The 20,120-nt window shown below is 42.7% G+C and overlaps 1 protein-coding gene across 4 annotated transcripts in view; it reads left to right on the forward strand.

Annotated features, from left to right (window-relative positions):
• Positions 1-19,901, forward strand: part of foxp4 (forkhead box P4) — a 90,183-nt gene extending 70,282 nt beyond the window's left edge. For 3 of the 4 annotated variants that reach the window (XM_044349854.1, XM_044349852.1, XM_044349853.1), the window contains exons 7-18: positions 2,516-2,717; positions 3,375-3,473; positions 4,918-5,016; positions 8,152-8,239; positions 9,456-9,539; positions 12,106-12,331; positions 13,037-13,113; positions 13,206-13,307; positions 16,725-16,846; positions 17,487-17,553; positions 18,743-18,912; positions 19,690-19,901. In XM_044349854.1, the coding sequence (XP_044205789.1) occupies positions 2,516-2,717; positions 3,375-3,473; positions 4,918-5,016; positions 8,152-8,239; positions 9,456-9,539; positions 12,106-12,331; positions 13,037-13,113; positions 13,206-13,307; positions 16,725-16,846; positions 17,487-17,553; positions 18,743-18,912; positions 19,690-19,837 (1,484 nt within the window). In that variant the 3' untranslated portion in view covers positions 19,838-19,901. The remainder of the gene's footprint in view (positions 1-2,515; positions 2,718-3,374; positions 3,474-4,917; positions 5,017-8,151; positions 8,240-9,455; positions 9,540-12,105; positions 12,332-13,036; positions 13,114-13,205; positions 13,308-16,724; positions 16,847-17,486; positions 17,554-18,742; positions 18,913-19,689) is intronic. The other variant, XM_044349855.1, reaches the window with a different exon arrangement.
• Positions 19,902-20,120: the final 219 nt, after the last annotated feature.

Here is a 20,120-nt window from a genome sequence, read left to right on the forward strand (position 1 = left end):
AGAACATCATCGTTTTGCTATTGCTGTGTGCCCACTGGATTTTTTTGGGTTCTTATGTGTAACTTCTCCTGCAGCCCCTTCATTTTGTCAGCAGGGTTTTAGTGCAATAAATGTTGACTGTTGACTGGTCCGCCCTTACTAAACATGTGTGTCTGTATCCACTTTTGTCTGTGCGCTGTGCACACACACACACACACACACACACACTATCTCACACACGGAGAATGCTTTAGGGGCTCTTAAGTGGCCGTAACATTGCTAAAGCGCTGACTGAGTTGACCAAACAGACCAGTTTCCCTCCCTCTGTCTGATCTCTCTCTTTTGCTTTCTTTTGCTCCTGCACAGTCACAAGCAGTCACACACAAGCTCACACACTCTCCTACTCGCTTTGTAATGTCAATCAAAAGAACACAGAAATAAAATCAGTTACATTTCCCAAAAGTTCATTGCAGATAAGCTTCATACAACACCCGAAAATCGCTCAGAAACGTTAGTGTGATTTGTGTATTATATGTGTGTGTTTATATGCTAGGGGGCAGGGTGTGCGTGTGTGTGTGTGTGTGTGTGAAGGGGATCCACCAGAGGGCAAGTGGAATTACCAGTTTACAGAGAGAGAGTAAAAAAAAAGGAGTGGATGCAAATGGAATACAAATGAAAAGACAGAGGCTACAGTTTTGGATAGAAGAGTGTAATTTTTCAGACAGTTGCAAACATTTGGCTTCGGCATCTCCTTCTCTTTTTCTTTCCCTCTGTATCAGAGTGGAATTTCCCTGCAGTGTGAAAGAGCTGGTCCATTGTGACGGCTCAGCCAGGCGTGAGCCGGAGCATTCCTCTGGCCAGCCATGCCACACAAACACACACACAAACACTCGCACACAAATGCACATGCTTAAACACTCGCACCTACACACACAAATGCACACACTGTTGCCCCGCCTCAAAGGGCCGTTGTGTCCGGTGGGTAGGTGGTGGGGTGGGTGACACGAGGGGTCCTGCTATAGTTTTTGTTTCTCTCACTGCAGTGAGATGGGAGCGCTTCTTAGACATCTCATAGCTGCACGCTAAACACAAAACCTACTATTATAGTAAATTTTAATGTGTAAGCACACAAATTGGAGTTTATTAATTGTTCTGATGGATTGTGTTAATACTATAGATCTGAGCAAGCAGTGAGATTTCTTTTCAAACTTGCATGCCCTAATTCTTAGCAGCTTCTTTCACTCTTATACGCAAAAAAAAACATTCATCCTGTTAGACCCCACCTTCTAAGTAACTTCAGGCTACTTTCTAGCATGTCTCATTTGTCCAGGGACATCAGTGTGAAATAAATATGACCCTAGCAGCCAGATATGGTGTGTACGTCTAAAATGTGTGAGCCAATAATGATAAGCAACAGCACTCTCATCTTCTCAAATGCTTTGTATTTATCAAAACTAGCTGGAAGATGTTGTGCAAGTACATTTTCACCTGAGTGCACACAAAACCAGGATGTTTGTTTGCATATTTGTTCTGCTCTCAGCTGCTTACAGCTTGTGTTTGCTTGCTTTGTACATTGCTGATTTTCTCCAGAGTCTCTTCTTTTCTCTTAAGTAATTTTTTCTCAATTTTTTTGATTGAATGGATGGATGTGGTTTTAGCCAGTCTGATAAGTGAAAAGAGGAAACACTCTAACAATCCGATAACTACTTTACACTTTCACTCTCTGGGCGTGTCTACAGATTGGTCGGGTTTCTTGGATAATACACACACACACACACACACACACAGACATCCATGCACACACACACACACACCACCTCATTCCTCCATAGTGAGAACTTTTGTTTTGGCGGGACCACAGAAGAATGCAGACAAAGCAGACATAATATTTGGATTGCTGCGAGGTCTCTGAATGTGTGTGTATGCGCAGATGTGTGTGTGGCTGCGTGCGTGCATGCACGGTAAGATCCATTGGAGTTGGCTGTGGCATTTTAGGCGTCTCTCTCACTGTGAAATTGGAGCAGAAATAACAAAGCTGCGACTAGAGAGAGCTCAAAGTGTGCACCCACCCTGTTCAGACAAATAGTGGTAGTGACAGGAGCAGTGGTGCCGGTGGACAGTAGGAGTTACCAGCAGAATTAGAAAATAGTTGAGGAATAGTGGAGATGTGGAAAAAATAACAGAGACATGCAAAAATTAACCTATTGTTTGTATTAGTGGGTCCGATTTTCCTCTCTTAACCACTCCAAGCAGTCCTAATTGTTGCATTGTGTGTTTTTATGGGGATTAGAATGGTTGTCAGTCACAGCTCTCTGTGGCCTCAGTTTATTTACAGCATGTCTGTGTGTATCTATGTGGGTTATATTTTACATATTCTCTCATCTAAATAATTATTAACTATTTTTCTTCTTTGCTTAGTTTTTATTCGTTTAACTGAAACACCTCCATCACCATCATCTTTGCACTGACCATGTGAAATTCCTTGACTGAATCAAGTGACACACATCACTGAGTTAACGGTGTTCCTTCTCTGCAGCAATGTGTCCGTCAGACCTCCAACAGCTGTGGAAGGATGTGTCGGGGGTTCCAAGCAGCGAGGAGGCCCTGAAACAGGCCGAGGGCCTGGACTTGAGCACCAACAGCTCTAATTCTACCTCAGCCTTCCCCAAAGCTGCCAGCGCTCACATCCCACTGCACAGCCTGCCCAATGGACAGAGCCACACCCCAAAGAGAGACAGGTACAGTTATGTGCTACACGTCGAAATGCTTAAAATATCCACAGTGTGAGGGTGTGTCTGTCCTCTGTGTGACCCGTAGTCTCTCTAATTCACACGTTCTTGCTATGTCGTTTTCGGGCCTTTAACTTTTTAGCTTTTAGCTGTTCTTCCATACCTACGCATGCGAGCAAAGTTACAAAACATGCACATGCAGCATACCACACATCACCAGGGTGTAAAAGTCTCTCAACTCATTTGATAGGAGGTGTGTTGGGTGCAATATGTTCTGCCAATATGCTGTCAACCACATGCTACTATGGTATGGTGGAGAGGAGAGGAGAGGAGAGGAGAGGAGAGGAGAGGAGAGGAGAGGAGAGGAGAGGAGAGGAGAGGAGAGGAGAAGAGAGGAGAGGAGAGGAGAGGAGAGGATAGGATGGTGGACGCAGGGGAGGAGAAGTAGAGGGAGATAGTGACTATAGGCCACCTGGTAAAAAATGGGATTTATTTGGAATCATCCATATTTCAGGATCTGAATTTGCTGTAGAGAAAATTTCCTTGGTTCCATGTGGACATACTAGGGATGCATGTGCTAGGAGTATTAGCAGTCTACACACTGTATTAGAGTTATGTTGTCCCATGGCTGTGTCGGTTGCTTATGGGCTTGTTTCCGTTTTTAAGAGCCAGACTGTTTGAGTGGATATCCTCCTTCACCAAGACAGACAGCGCAGATGACCATATCCCCCTTTACTCCAAAGGCAGCCAACCCCCCAGCAGCCAGTGAGTAGCACATACACACTCACACATACACACACACACACACACACACGGTCGACTCAGCGTAAGATAGAGAGACACACTCTGGAGGGTGGTCTGAAATGTCCTATGGCACTGATTCACTGCTTGCTCCAGGGGCATTGCTCTAGAGCTGACCCTGACCTCATCTTTGAGGGGGTCAAGGTGGGTGGGCATGTATTAATTAAAAGAACGCCCATTAGGTTATCAAATTGTGTCACACTGTCGTACTACCGCTACAGTGTGCAGAGTTGGCTACAGTAGATCAGGGAGTGGGTAGCATTAGTGTGTTAGCCTGCTAAGCTAATGCATGGCTGATGTGGAGGAGAATGTGGTTGCCAGCAGTTTGTCATGTCTTCTGTCTGAGCTGCTTCTGAGTTGCCTCAACCACAACCAGCACACACACACACACACACACGTGCAGACACACACGCACACATATAGCTCCAACCTCAGCCTGCACATATGATCAGGAAGAGGCAAAAAAGCAAAGGGAGAGGGAGTGAGACATGTTTCCATCTGCTAGACAAATGGTTTTTGTTAGACAACCTTCTGATGTTGATTTGGGAGAATCCCCATTCCAGTCCACACACACACACACGCACACACATCCACCCTCATGCACACACACACACACACACATATAAATACACACATACACAGTCATGTAAATATACAGTATGTGGAGACAGCAGTCGCCGGCGAAGGTCCACGTCTGAACCACATCTGCTACTGGACCTGCCACACACACACACACACAGACACACACGCACCGTTACAGTTATTTTACCATGGGCCCAAACCAAACCTGGCCCAGTCCTTCTCCGTCACACACATACACACACACACACACTCATAAATATGCACAGATACACACACAAAAACACACACATGCAAGCACACATAAGCATACTCTCACCACAAAAGAACAACCAGCACATGACGGCAGCCGCCGCCAATCAGTCATGGCTGGTTGGTCCTGTGCCGACTCTGTGTCAACTCCTGAAACATAAGAACACACAGCAACATTAACACACACACAAGGCACAACACACACACCACCAAGGACAAAAAGACAGGTCACGGACTTAAGAATGTGCTTCTGAGGTTGCTGGACCAATTCCCCTATTTGCCTGGCTTCTGTAACTGACCCCACTCTGCTCTATCCTCCTCTCTCTGCACTTGGCTTCGTGAACTGTACAAACTAATGACTGCTAACCAAACTCAGATGGCTGTATTGGTGCTACTGCTGCTGCTACAGTTAGCTTTACATGTCTGTGTTTGTGTGTGAGTTTGTGGCATATTAACACTTCTTATTCTATGTATCTGACTTTAATTGCTGTGTTCATAACAAAACATTATGAACAATGTAACAGCTGTTTTACTGTCTCACTGTTGTCTCTTTTTGTGTGTCTCTCCTTCATCGCAGTCATGAGGAGCATGCCGGCTCCCATCCCCTCTACGGGCATGGAGAGTGTAAGTGGCCTGGCTGTGAAGCACTGTGTGAGGACATGGGACAGTTCATCAAGTAAGTTATCCAGAAATGTGATACATAATGCGTAGTTTGGGGGTACAGACCACACTGACACTGATAATGCTCCACATAATGAAAACCTTTTATTATTGCTTCAAAGTTGAAGCACTGAATGCTCATGACATGTCATATTTTTAATATTGCTGTTGGAAAAAGACGACAGTGGCATTCTTAAAAGTTCTGTGTTGACCAATCATCCTGTGAAGGTGGCCATTTTTCAATTACGCACCCTTCAACAGCTCTTGGATGTATCTATAGTTTCCTTGGAGGAGTCATAAGGACAACGTTTTCAGATTTCATCTCATAATCTTTTATCCAAAATCTTTATTTTGAAGACATCGCATAGATGAATTAAGATCACTCAAATCATCTTGTCCACTCATTCTTGCATTACATTGACAACCATCAGTATTGTTTTCAAATATGCAGTCTTCTTGGCTACAATCCCCAAATCCTGCAGTTACCACAAACTTGGTTTAAAACCACATTAAAACTACCCTCAATTTCATCACTAATTGGTAACAAACACATAACAAGCCTCTAGTTGCATTGTAGGAAAAAGAAACCTCTGATTGAGTTTACTTGTAGGAACAAAAGATAAAGTAAAGTGAAACTACACTATATGCTAAATGCAGAGTGTCAGTCACGTACATCACTGGTGTTGTGTATTACCAGACTAATACATCAGTTGCCATCTGTTACATCACATTCGCTCTGAGGCACATGCATGCATACACACATGCACATACACAGAAGTACACATACTATCAACACACACCATGTGTGTAAATTCTCCTTTATTTTGAGGGATTACCCTCTGTCTATTTTTACATTATTGGCGTGTGTGTGCTTTAACATTGAAATATTTGGATAAATATATCCACATGTTTTTGTATTAGTGGTGTCAGCTCTCTTCCTCCTGATTGGTGTTTTTGTGCGTTTGTGTTTTGTGTGTTTTTTTTCTCTGAATGGTCAGACAGCTTCTTTGCTAAAATAGAAAAGTATTTTTAATCAACTCATCTACAAGTACATCTTTTTAGTCCACCTCAGTGGTAAAGACATCAAACATCCTCCTCCTCACTCTCCCACTCTGCGTCCTTCTTCCTCAGACTTTCATCCTCTCCTCCTTCTGTGTGTCTGTCTTTGTTGTTATTTGCCTGTTTGGAGTCTTTAGGGATGCCGATGCAGAACAGTATCTGGCCTTGACATCCTGCTAACTCCTCCTCTGTCACACACGCAGTTCAGTGGACTTCCCATGGCACTATGCCTACTAACGACGGCTTCACAAGCTTCTAACGACGCCCTAAACAAACTCACACTCTTATTATCTATGTGGAACTCATAGCTATTTGAACAATGGAGATATTAATAAGCCGAGGTGATGAAATACGTACTCACACACACACACATAATCACAGAAGTGTGCGTAATGATTGTGATGGCATCGGACAGTCAGATCAAAGCTTGCAGGCAGGCTGGGAAAGTTTGGAGAGGAAAGCTGTTGTTTGGTGTCTCGTTTCACGTAGCCCCAGGGCAGATGGAAGGAGAGAGAGAGAGAGAGCGAAAGAGTGTGTGTGTGTGTGTGTGTGTGTGTGAGTGTATGTAAGAGGGAGGGAGATGAAAAAAAGAGCCAGTGACAGATAATGCCGTCAGTCCAACAGTGCGCTCCCTTCCAGCCAGCCTTAGTCATCGCCCCAGGAGGGAAAAGGGTAGAGCAGAAGAACAGAGGAGGGAGACACTCCACTATTTCAGGCTTTCTTCTCTTCTCTCTGCCCACCTCCCCCTCCCTCCCCCTCCCTGTCCTCTGGTATAATACTCTGGCTGTGGTCGGTGGAGCTGGGTGTAATGTGGGTTAAAGCCTTGTCTGCCAGCACTCAGAGGAGTAAACAGAGCCTCATTGTCGGGACACATCGAAAAAAAACCCTGCTACTGTTTATGGCCCAGCTATAGAGAGAGGGGAGGGTTTCGGGGCAGATTTGGTTGGAATGAGTGTGAATCATAGGCATTTGGGGAGTTGCGGGGGAAGAGGAGTGGGAAGGGGAGAGTGGACAGAAGTGCAAGTGAGGAAGAGGGAGAGAGAGCTTGACAGAGAGTGAAATAGAGAGAGAGAGAGAGAGAGAGAGAGAGAGAGAGAGGGGGGTGAGATCATGTTTTTGTTATTATTATCGTGCACTTGTGTTGAGCCGTCTATCTGCCTGGATTAGCCATGCCATGACATCATTGTTTTTGTTTCATTTCTAGTCTTCGCCTGATATTGCCTAACTTTCTACTTTCTTAAAGACACACACACACACACACACACGGTCATATATTACATGCACACACACGTTTTCTTGTGTTGCATACATTTTCACAATAAACAAGTCAGAGAAGAGGCTTTATGAAAGTTACTCAGATTATACCACAGGATATCCTAAAACTCACCCTGTAATACTGGCACACGCAATTGCACACACACACACACACTTGTGATATGCATGAGCACACACATACACACACTGAGCAACCTGTGAATAACCTTGGCGATGACAGAGGGGAGAGAAAGGGATGGAGGAAGGGAGACAGGGAGGGGTGCACTGGGAAAGATCAGAAGGTCCCGGGTCCTCCCACATTCGAGGAAACAAACAGCGCCACCATTCACACATACACACACGTCTGTTCACGCGTGCACACACACTCGCATGCGCACCAGTGTTAATAAGTGGAGTTTAGCTTACAGAATGTCTTAAGATAAGGTTTTGTGCGATAACACATGAGCTCATATCCAGGTGGTTGTCTTGGATCATGGCTCACTGAGCACCAATGAAGTATACACACACAAAACACAGCTGCTGTGTCCTTCACTAGACAAAATAAACTTCCAAGATTATGATTTATTTTTATAGCGCTGAAACAGTTCGTAACTCAATAAACTCGTAGATAAATAAAAGTGAAAGAGCTGAGTTTGTTACTTCATCATTCAGGACCTGTGAATTGATTCTACAGACTCAGTTTGACTCAGAAATCATCAGTGAATCAGGACTGGCAGTACTTTGATCATGATGCTTGTTATTTGTCTTTATAATCTATAATCTTATGTCCGAAAAATGATTGAACGCTGACCTTCTTGCATTTCCCTTTTTCCTCTAGGCACTTGAACAATGAGCACGCCCTAGATGACCGCAGCACTGCTCAGTGCCGAGTTCAGATGCAGGTGGTTCAGCAACTGGAGATTCAGGTGGGTCACACACACACACACACACACACACACACACACACACACACACACTTAATTGTCATCTGTGCACAAACAAAGTCCTGAAGACTGTTTCAGCCAGTCAATGGCAGTAACTTGTCTGAGGCAGGGCAGAGTTTATGGAGAGCAGTGGAGCTTGTAATTTAAAAGGAGCAGTCGGCAGGGAAGCTGCCATCGCTGCTCCAATTATAAAGCTGCTCTGGTCACCAGCAAGAGGGAGAGAGGCTGAGAGGGGAGGAGGGAGAGAGAGAGAGAGGGAGAGAGAGAGAGAAGAGAAAAGAGAGAGACGCGAGCTAGAAAGCAGAGGACCAGGCTGTGTGGCCTCTCTTCTTCTCAAAGTGGTTCATGCACACAACACTCTTGAAACATCTGAATGCTCCAGCAAAGGCAAAACACCAACACTCAGTAGGAAGTGAAGTACTCAAGCAGTACATGAGAAAAGTTTTTTAACGCAGTGAAAGCACAAAGCCTGTCTCTTCACGCACATCTTGTCATAGTTTCCAAAACAGTCCTGAATACCCTGTTCACATCATGGTGTATGTGTGTGTGGGCTGTCCAGCATTAGGGTTAGCGTTGTGTTTGGTGGTGGTGGTGGTAAACAGCGTTTAGCTGAGTCCCTGAAGCCACCACCAGGGAACACAAAGTGACAGAGAGGCAGCTGGTGTCACATCACATCAGGATGGCCGTCTCTCTCTCCCTGACATGTCACTTCATCCCTCAGCAGTCCACAGGCAGCCCACCACTCTACCCTCTAACAGCACACACACACACATACAGCAAGCACCGGCGCTGTGTTTAAATTTCTCGTATTTGCACACATCCACACTTCTTAGCAGTGTGTAAGTATGTTAATGGTGCTATCGGTCTTAGTGTAGATCCGTTGTTTCTGGAGGCAACACATGTGTACGCTTGTACTCATGCACAAACACACACAGAGGATGCAGCGTTTCCACAGGCTGTAGCAGTACCCATTAAACGGCAGTTAACAATGTCAAACGGGGACGAGTGTGTCTGCAGGCTAGTGTGAGTGTTTGAGAGAGCTCCGTGTGCTGAGGCAGCTCACTCTCATATCCATCTCTCTGCCTGAGGTGTAATTGTAATTGTAATTCTGTGTCAATACCACATTATATCAATCTAAGGGTAATGAAATGAGATGAAGTGTATTTCATGGTGATAACCGCCGTTGTGTGTCTCCCAGCTGGCGAAAGAGAGCGAACGACTCCAAGCCATGATGACCCACCTGCACATGCGCCCCTCAGAGCCAAAGCCTTTTAACCAACCTGTAAGTACACACTGGAACCCCAAATCGCAAAATACATCACCTTTTCCTTTACCCTCTGACACCAAATTTTTGCTATTATTTCATATTCAGCTGCAAACTCTTCTTTTTTATTTTATATATTTATCAGTTTCTTTATTCCTAAACCTTCTTGGCATTTCATGCTCCCCTGTTACTCTCTAGCTTGGTATCTGCGCCCTCTATTGACCAGTGAGGGTTATGTGTTATTTATAAATTCATTTAACTATTCACACATTCAAACTGTGTCTGAGTCGAAGTTCAGCTTTGTTTTGTATTTGATGCAACTGCAATTTCTCAGCTGGTCAGGGAGACAAGAGCCAAAGCACTTCTCACAGTATTTTCAGTGTGTGGTGACAGAAAGGGTAGAAATGTGATGTGATGTGTGTGTACATTTCTGTGTGAGTGTCTCCACACTGGTTGGTGAGGTTGTTATTAGGTATCTAATGAATATTTCATTATTCAGATTGACGAGGAGTCTTATTAAAATATGAAGATGTTGAAATTAATTGTCAATTAGAGGTTAGAGTGTCTTAATTTGAGGGGATATAAATGGGTGTAGCCGAGTGGCAACGTGTGTGTGTGATGTGCGTGTCTGTGTGTTTTTGTGCACTTGTGTATCTGGATGATGTGTTGATCGCAGGGGGATCAGCTGCCATTAACATCTAATGGGAAATCAGGAAGAGGCGTGTTCTGTCACCACTGGAGACGAGCCTCAGGGTCAGGGATTGGAGGAGGAGGGGCAGGGGAGGAGCGTCAGGAATGGAAACAAAGCTTGGCCTCAATTAACAGGGTTCGACTGTTGCCGTGGTGATTTGGCAGGGTTGCAGCGTTAATGAAGTACCTGTTAAACAGCCCCGCCCCCTCCAGTCAGTTTAAATGGTACAGAGAGGGGGCAGAGTAAAGAGGAGGCAATTCACACATTTTACATACATCTAGACAACACACACACACACACACACACAGTAGTTTTAATTAGTCCTAAACTAGCAGCCCTGCAACGGCTGTCCCAGAGAGACTGGGAGTACTGGTTCTGTGTGTACGTATGTGTGTGTGCAAGGCTCTGCCTAATTGGGCCGTATTGGTCCGTGAAGACTTCGCCACCACAGAGTGCATGTGTGTGTTCCCTCCTTACAAACATGCTGTCGTGTGGTTTTGTTTTTCTAAGCTCAGGGTTAATTGCAGCCAGCGCTGCGTGTATGTATTCAGTGTGTGCGGTTCTGTGCAAGTCTCTAGGTTGCATTTTGAAAATGTTCGGGAGACAAGGATCGTAGTGAGTGTTGGGATACTCCCCCAGAAAAATATACGCTTTATAAATTTTTACGTTCCTTCGGGAGATTATGATTGCGTTGCACTTTTGAACACAATTGGGAATTTTAATTAGAAACACAGTTTTAAACTTATTCATTTTTAAAAACTGCCATTTCTCTATTATATATAGTCTACAGTATATACACAGTTTCATTTGGCATAGATTGAAATAATTGAAAACAGTACTTCAATATTTAAGATATGCCTTTTTTTGATGGTATTATAAACTGATATGCAGTTTCATTCTTGCTCTTTATAATTACAAGAGATGTACTGTGTAGTGCACTCAAATCACAGGGACACACTGCATGGCTGATAACAGGCTTTACCTATTTCTCTGAACATCATTGATATATATTGTGCTAACTGGCAAAACTTTACTTAACTCTTTTTTATATGATGGGCATTAACATTAGTAGTCACTCTTGGGTATAGCGCCCTACTGCTTGGTTGAATAATGTAGAATTTTCAGTCATCATAAAAGTGGTAGACCACTCTTGCTCTCTCTGTGTATGGCACAGCAGGAGAAGGTACCAGCCATGAGTGGATAATATAACAGGACTGTTGACTTCTGAGTCATGACACTCAAACGTATTCCTCTTCTTACACAAGTAACTCGTAGTTTAGAAAGAGTTTTGTCATGTATATAATACAAAAAGCATTGTCTGATACTTTGCTATCACCTGACCCTGATCTTATCTTGTGTAGATGATGCTTCTCTGTAAACAGCAGCAGTGCTCAGCAGATGGTGAAGCGTTTTAAGTAAACATGAGGGAAGCATTAGTCATGTATAAAATCCATTTGATGTCCCCGCACTAAAAAGTATCTCCACTCCTTAGTACAGAAACTATTGTTCTTATATATGTATATATATATATATAAATGATGGATAATCCCTCCTAAAGTCAGTTTACTTTACCTTTTATTCACTAAATAAGGTTTTTCACCTTTTCAAGCTGACATCAACCTTCATGATGTAAATTGATACACTGACTCACTGTAATTATTATTAAAGTGATGTACAATATATTTTATTAGGGATAGGATATTTTAATGAATGAAACATAAATTGTGTTTCTGAAAATATTTTTTTTACGTGTTTGGGTGAAAAAAGCTATTCAAAACGCAGACTCCAAATGTTTTGATTAAACAGGTAGATCTGTTGACCAATCAGAAGTGGAAAAGTATTAAACATCCTTATAATTTATTCCTGTCTGTGTGTGCGTCTGTCTCTCTCTAGTTGAACCTGGCTTCCAGTGGCGCTCTGTTAAAGCGGGACAGCGATGTCTACCCAGAGGGTCTTCCCCACCCCCCCACCTCAGCTGCCACCCCCATCACCCCACTGCGCCAGGGACCCTCGGTCATCAGCTCATCCAGCCTGCACACACACTCCCACTCCCATACGCACGGTGTTGGGCCCATACGTAGACGCAACTCCGACAAGTACTGCACCCCCATCGCCTCAGGTAGACTCTAACATACATCTTCCTCTCTCTTGGGTTTCTAAACTCACTCAAGTAATTTCCTATTTGTGTTATTACCATGTATTATCTAATGTATTATCTTATCTATCTATTGATTTATTAATTTTTAATGAACTCAAATTGTGCTCTTTTTAATCCAGTGTTGATGAGTGATCTAAGTTTCTCTCACAGTACTTGTTACTGTTTTCATTTGTTTTTTTCTATAAATATCCTCGCCAAAGTAATCCGTCTTAATTCAGCCATCACTTTCATTCATGACTCAAAGAAAGATGTAATTGCTGCCATCTCTTGGTATTCTAAAGTATGTTGCTTTGAATGAAGTCACATTCATTCAAATTACTCCTTAAAAGTTATAAATTATGTTTGGCTTCTAAAGAAAAATATTAAGAAATATGTAGTATCTTTACAAGAGTGGGTATTGCAAAGCACTGTTTATCAAATACCTGGTATAAAGAGTAATATCCTGCACCCACATAAACACTATTGAGATATTAATTAGATATTTCAATAAACAAATTGAAGATGAATTTTAAACTTTTTTATTAATTTCTATATAGATTTTTATTTTTTTAAAATACCATTGAGACAATTTCCTAATTTGTTTTAAATATTCATCACATTAAAGTTACACTGCACACTATGAAGAGTCACATTAGCTAATTCAACACTGTCATTTCCTTATTTCAGAGCTGGCTCAGAACTGTGAGTTCTACAAGAACGCTGATGTCAGGCCTCCCTTTACCTACGCCTCTCTTATACGTCATGTAAGTCTCTCCACTGATCATCTCTCCACCTCCTCTTCTTCTCTTCGTCTGTGTTCTCCTCTAAATATTGTTCTGTCTCTCCCTGTCCTCAGGCCATTCTGGAGTCCCCAGACAGACAGTTGACTCTCAATGAGATCTACAACTGGTTTACACGAAAGTTTGCCTATTTCAGGAGAAACACAGCCACATGGAAGGTAAAGACAAAGCATATACACACTCTACCTGTTTCTTCTTATCCTTCTTAGGGTATTCTATTAGTTGTATCTAACTAACACAAGTTCTGAATGTAAACTCAGTTCCTTACCTTAACTTTAATCCTCCTAACCCTTTCATCACAAAATTTGCAGTTATTTAACCCTTAGAGTACAACTACAGCCTTTGATAACCCAGCTTACTGTATATATCTCGAGCTTAGTTTTTGCTGAAAGATAGACAATGGAAACCAAACCAATTAGCAAACTAGTTTGGAGCTGTTTAGATGATGGTGAAAACACCACCATATTTAGAAAATGGAAGTTTGGACTCTGGTCTATGACTGAATCAATTAGAACAAAATGATTTGACAACTAAAATATGGTGTATAACTCTTGTCTGGATAAAAGCTGGTATAACTGACTGCAAAGTAATTGTGGTCTGTGCCCATTGATGAAGCCCCTAACCCAAGCAGATGCCAGCTGAGTCTTGTCAGACCACAATGAGTGAGGTATGTTTTGCAGTGCTATTTGAAGCATTGAGGATTGGCCAAAATGACCTTACTTCGCAGAAAATGGGGTCACTTTGAAGGCCTAAATTTAACACTTGTACTCAGAATGATACAAGTACAATAGCACACACCCTTGCACCCAAATTTTAAGACTTTGCTAAGCTCCTTAAGATATGACTGATTTGACAGTCAATGGCTGTTTCAGTCCTTTGTGAGACACTTTCCTACTGCTCTTTCCCTCATCTTTTTCTTTTTTGTTTTTCTTTTTTTTTTGTCATGCTCCAGCTCTCTCACTCTCAGCCCTAAACAATTCTCAGCTCCAGCATGGCATATGGAGAGTCAGCCCCACTTAGCCTAGTCTAGCCACATCTAGCCGTTATACAGCCTCATTACAGAGACACACATACAAAGCTGAAGCACACTGCCCATGATCACACACATTGAATTCTCTCTCTCCATCCTCATCTCTAACACACACACACACACACACACATACCTGGCCTGATCCCACCATTGTAGGTGCTGACCCATTTCTGCAGAAACCTCACACTAATTTGAGTGTCAGCTCCTCCAGAGAGAGGGAAAGTGAGAGAATGAGCAAAGGAGTGAGAGAGACATGGGGGACGAGAGGGGTGTAGAGAGACCCTGGCCTTCCTCTAATAGCCCTGAACTGAGGAGAGAGGGAGGGGAGGGGATGATGGAGGGATGGAGGGAGGGGTGCGGAGAGGGTAAAGAGACTTGGCAGCCAGGAATATCTTTACCTCCTCATCTGACTTTTATGAATTTTAACTATTAATGTCTGGTGTCTGCTTCCTGTGCCGTTGGCCTCGCAGACCTTTAAATATAGCACGGCACAGCCTTATGTATTTATATACCAGCTCGGTGAGTCAAATAGGGCCGTAGAGATGTATGTCCTTTAATAAGCCGTTATATTTCATGAGGAGAGCAGCGGTGTCAGTGAGTGGAAGTCATTGATCAGAGAAACGGAGGGACAGAGAATGAAGAGGAGACAAGACAGAGGGCAGAAGAAAGGGATGATGGAGTGAGGAGAAGGAATGAGTGTTGAGTGTTATTTCAAGGTGCTGCATGATGAGTTGGAGGTTTTATTTTATGTTTAACTTACCTGAAAAACAGTATCCCATAGTTCGTTTTTTTTTTTTTTCAGTTGCACTGAGTAAAAATCACTCCCTTTAGGTAATAAGTCCCAAAAGTAAAGAAAATTAGAACAGAATAAAAAGAATAAGAATAGAAAATGCTATTAAAACTCTATAAGATGCTCCACTTTGTCTTTATCTAAGGTTTTCCTGTCCAGAAATTTCAGCTTTTAACACAAATTATGTTCATTTATTCATCATCTTACTTGCTTACATGAATTCCTAGTCAGGGTGGGAGAGTAGCCTATCCTAGCCTGCTTTTGTCACAAGACAGGAACACAACTGGATAAATCACAAAAGTCAAGCAGTTACAGTAAAAATATTTCCAGTCACACCTGTGAACCTGAAAGACATTTTTTGTCAATCTGACTTCATTTATTTATTTATTTTTCATTGTTACACAATTCAATATTTCTCCCGAAAATTCCTGCCTCCGGCTCTCCGCCTCTCTCAGCCGGAGGGAGGGGGAGATGAGTGGCATGTGTGCTGTGACCCACTGTAAATGACTGCTAATGTTTTAACTGGGAGAATTAGGCTTTCATCACGGAGACAAATGCAAATAGCACTGCAATAGCACTGGTGTCTGGTGTGTGTGTGTGTGTGTGTGTGTGTACGTGTGTGTGTGTTTGCACTGTCAGGGTGGCGGGCGGAGATTGGGGTCAGACTCATTTACAAAACTTAGCATCACGGCTCGGGGGTTGAGGGGATGTGGGGGAGAAAGGGTTCCTCCGCTGATTATGGCTTGTGTAATTACGTGTGTGTTTGTGTGTGCGTGCGCGTGTGTGTATCTGCGTGTGTAATTACGACGAGGAGTGATGCATGCCTGGCCTGTCCCTCCCTCTCGGCTTAGAACAGCGTGTCAGAGAGAATATGCAGGATTTAATTATAGACGAATTAAAATTGGTAATGAAATTGGGCATGAACAAACTACAAATAGCAGATGAAAAGGGAGGCCTGTCCCTGGGGGGGGTGAGACGAAGATAGCGGCGTGCCTGCCTGCTTGCCTGTCTGAGTGCCTGTGGATGTGTGTGTGTGTGTGTGTGTGTGTGTGTGTGTGTGTGCTGATGATGACTGATTAGAAAAATTCTGAGATAAAATAACGCTACTAGAGAACGGCTGCCTCATATTAGCCCTGCACTGTTCATGCAGCTACAGTATGTATGTGTATAAAAATTGATGGGTAAAAAAAAGATGATTATCCTCCAGGTCACACTACTTAAAAAGTAACTTAAAACCAAGCTAGAAAGCATTTTTTTGTATTGAACGCACCCTGAGTGAGAGTTTTTAACTCTAGGTAGGTAAGAACTTCAGGTAAAGGATCAAAAATAACAATGTCAGCTGGTGTTACATTACCTTCGATTTCATGGAATAGCATGACAATTTAAGAGGTGTGTTTCAGACAAACCAAGTAATCGAATCAGGTGACACCAGGCAGTGGTGACTTCATTAAATGTGTCACTTTACAGGGAAAAATCCAGAATGTCTTTAACAATTGTTTCATACATTCCTTGCTTTAGATGGTAGTTTTCACCGGCCGTACTTAAATTCTTTTGAACTTTGAACTTTTGTGATGCAAAATTGACAAAATTCACAAAAAACATTAAAACTTTCACAAAAAAAGAAACAAATGAAAAAATATTAAATGATAAATGAAATGAAATAAAATAATCATGCAGAGGAAATTATTGATTGGTCTTCGGTCATGTTAAACCCGTCTCTCTCTTCTTTTTCTCTCTCCCTCTCTCTCTTCCCAGAATGCCGTGCGCCACAACCTGAGTCTGCACAAGTGTTTTGTTCGTGTTGAGAACGTGAAGGGGGCCGTGTGGACTGTGGATGAAGTTGAATACCAAAAGAGGAGACCACCAAAGATGACCGGGTAAGAGCAAACACACACATGCATATCAGTACATGCAGTCATATGCATTTATACACACACACGCATTTGTTTTCTTGGTTCACACTTGAAGTTGATGTGCGTGCTAGCTTATGGGTGCTGGCACTATGATTGCCTAAATAGACCCTCTATTATTACTAAGGGGCCAACTCAGCAATCCAAAAAAAAAAGGGGGGGGGGGGGGGGGACTGCTGGCTTATGTGTGCGCACTGTATGTGTGTGTGTTTTTCCTTGTTTGTCGACACCATTAGTAAGCAGCTGTGTGAGATGCAGGAGAGGAAAAAACCTTGTTAGCGTATGTAAACAGATGTTCTCTCCAACTGCCAGGGAAAGCGGGGATAATTACACGCACACACACACCTGCACGCCAGATACCAGAAACGCTTTTATATGTGTGTATTTAAGCATCTGTTTACAGTCTGCGTGTGTTTCTACTTGTAACAAACACATTTGTGAGATTTGTCAGAGCGCTTTGGCTGAGGTGACATCTTTTCACATGTGCGCTCAATCTGTGATTCTCACCCCTCTCTCTCTCTCTCTCTCTCTCTCTCCCTCTATTTGTGTGTGTGTGTGTGTGTGTGTGTGTGTGTGTGTGTGTGTGTGTGTGTGTGTGTGTGTGTAGAAGTCCCACTCTGGTGAAAAACATGATTTCAGGCCTGGGCTTTGGATCCCTAAACGCCAGCTACCAGGTAAGGAATGCCCTCTACTCCCCCATCTCTCTCTATCTCCCTCTCTTTCTCTCCCTCAAACACACACGCACACACACACACACACACACACACACACACACGGCAGCCAATCGCAATCAAGGGCACTAATATCAATTCCCTCTTATAATTAGCAGATTCCCTAACGACGTTCACACAACCTCCCTCCTCCTCCCACACCAACACATACTCTCACCTCCCACCTCACTTTCACATGTGCCACCCCCACCTCTTCACACACACACACACACACACACACACACACACAGACACACAAACACACACTAGACCCATCTCTTCACTCCTACACACATACATACACACCAAACCCACACACACATGCAATTTTGTGACTGAGATGATTTATAGCGTCAAGTAGTTGTCAATTAAGGTTACCGCATAAAATTATCGCCTGTCCCAGAAAATCCATCTCTGAGCCAGTGAGAATTCCCCCATCTTTTGTCTCTTTTTTTTTCCTGTTTGAGAGGGGAGGCAGGGTGAGTCTCTGTTGGCTCAGCCAGCGTCCAATCTGTCTCATCTACAAACAGCTGGATGTGAGTGTTTGGAGCAGTGACAGACGCTGCCCCTGTTGGTTCACTTGTTTTCCCTCCTGCAGACATTGATGTTTCATGTGTTTGTGTGTGTGTGTGTGTGTGTGTGTGTTTAAGATGAGGTTGTCGCTCAGTCTCACTTAACATCCCTTTTGCGACTCTCATGTGAACACACACAGACTTTCAAAACGGACTTAAATGTATAAACCATGATGAGGGAAGTACTGTACTGTATATAAGTGCCCCCTAGTGGTTTTTTAAGTTCACTAGCAAGTTAGTGGATCAGAATGTGCTCCATATGGAAGAGCTCTTATCAGAACATAAAGAAAAAACTCTCCGTCATCCTTTGTTACTGTGAACACACTACTTACAGCATACATCAGTTCACCTCACAAACACATTTTGAACATTACGTTTTGAATATATTAAAGTTAAGTAGAGTTAAATGTTTCAACATATCTGGTTGTTGTGGACATTGTGTGGATCATTTCCAAACAGTATTTTTTATTACGTCACACATCATTTTGTCATTATCATATAGCTTCTCTAATTTAATATTATCATATTGTTTGATAAAGAACTATTATATAAAGTGACCGTACAACTCTGTGTGTGTGTAGGCGGCTCTGGCCGAGAGCAGTCTGTCCCTGCTGAACAGCCCTGCCCTGGTGACCCCATCTGCGGCCAGCCTCAACATGCTGCACGTGGGCCACGATGATGTCAGCTCTACTGTGGAGCAGGTCAACAGCAACGGCAGCTGCAGCCCAACGCTCAGCCCTCAACAGTACAGGTACATGAAGACACACAAACACACACATGCATACACATATACACGAAGGTACAAGCAGACAAACACAAAACTGCTTCAACATATGCCAATTTACTGAGAGTATTTACATTTACTGTGTTCACATACGCCAGTGTATCAGACTAAAAGTGTGATTTTTTATTATTGTTATTATCTTTATAAAATGATTACTTATTGTTTTAAACTGAACAATCTAAAACATCATATTCCTTGGAGAGTCTAAGCTCTATGGTGGTCTAAGTCTTGTTTCTGAGGCTTTTCCACTCAAAATACAGACATTCAACCCCAAGGGAAACAATTTTTACAACTAATGGTTATATTTCATGAGTATAAAACTGTCAGTTGAGCCAAAATAAGAAAAGTAATGCTTTCCCATAATCCAGATTGTTAGTTTTCCATTTATTTTTGAAAAAGAAAACGTAACAGTACGTTTTTCCAGAAATAATGACACAGTTATACAGAAAGAATACTATAATACAATAATTATAATAATGTCTAGTTAATGTTGTGTTTATAGTATCGTTTTTGTGCTTTGATTGACAGGTCTGCACTAATCTTTAACTGCACTCATACACATATTTCCAAAACAACAAAAGAAAAATAGATAGTGCTCCACATAAGAGAAAAAATACATTTTAGTGTGTTTTGGTGAATTAACTCTTTTAAATGTTTCCAGGAGATATTTGGCATAAGTGTCATGAATAAAAAAAAATGTTATTGTCATCTGCCTCACTAACAGCTGTCTGCTCTCTCCTGCAGCCACCCGGTGCATGTGAAGGAGGAGCCCACTGAGGTGGAGGAGGACGGTCGGCCAATATCCCTCCTGGCTGGCGTCACACACAGCCTGCCATTGCCGAGCGACGATCGCGACCTGGAGGAGGATCTTCCCACCGAGGAGCTGGAGTAGGATGGATCCAAGACGGACCTGAGGGGCGGGACATAGCGAGCTCAATCCCAAGCCCTCTCGTCAGTGTGAAGAGGAAAAGATAGCTACACTTAAGCGAAAAGAGAGAAGAGAAAAAAGAGAATGTTTTTTTTTTTTTTTTTTTTTTTTTTTTTTTTTTTTTGTTTTGTTTTTATGAAAATGCAAGCAACCAAGGACAACATTGAGAAACTCCAAACAGGGTTAGATGACCTCCGTTACTTTCAGACGCAAAAACAAGACTGTGGAGCACTGCTTTACCTCCATG

The sequence above is a fragment of the Thunnus albacares genome, chromosome 4 (genome assembly GCF_914725855.1).
Source record: "Thunnus albacares chromosome 4, fThuAlb1.1, whole genome shotgun sequence".
In the NCBI taxonomy this organism is placed as follows: Eukaryota; Metazoa; Chordata; class Actinopteri; order Scombriformes; family Scombridae; genus Thunnus; species Thunnus albacares.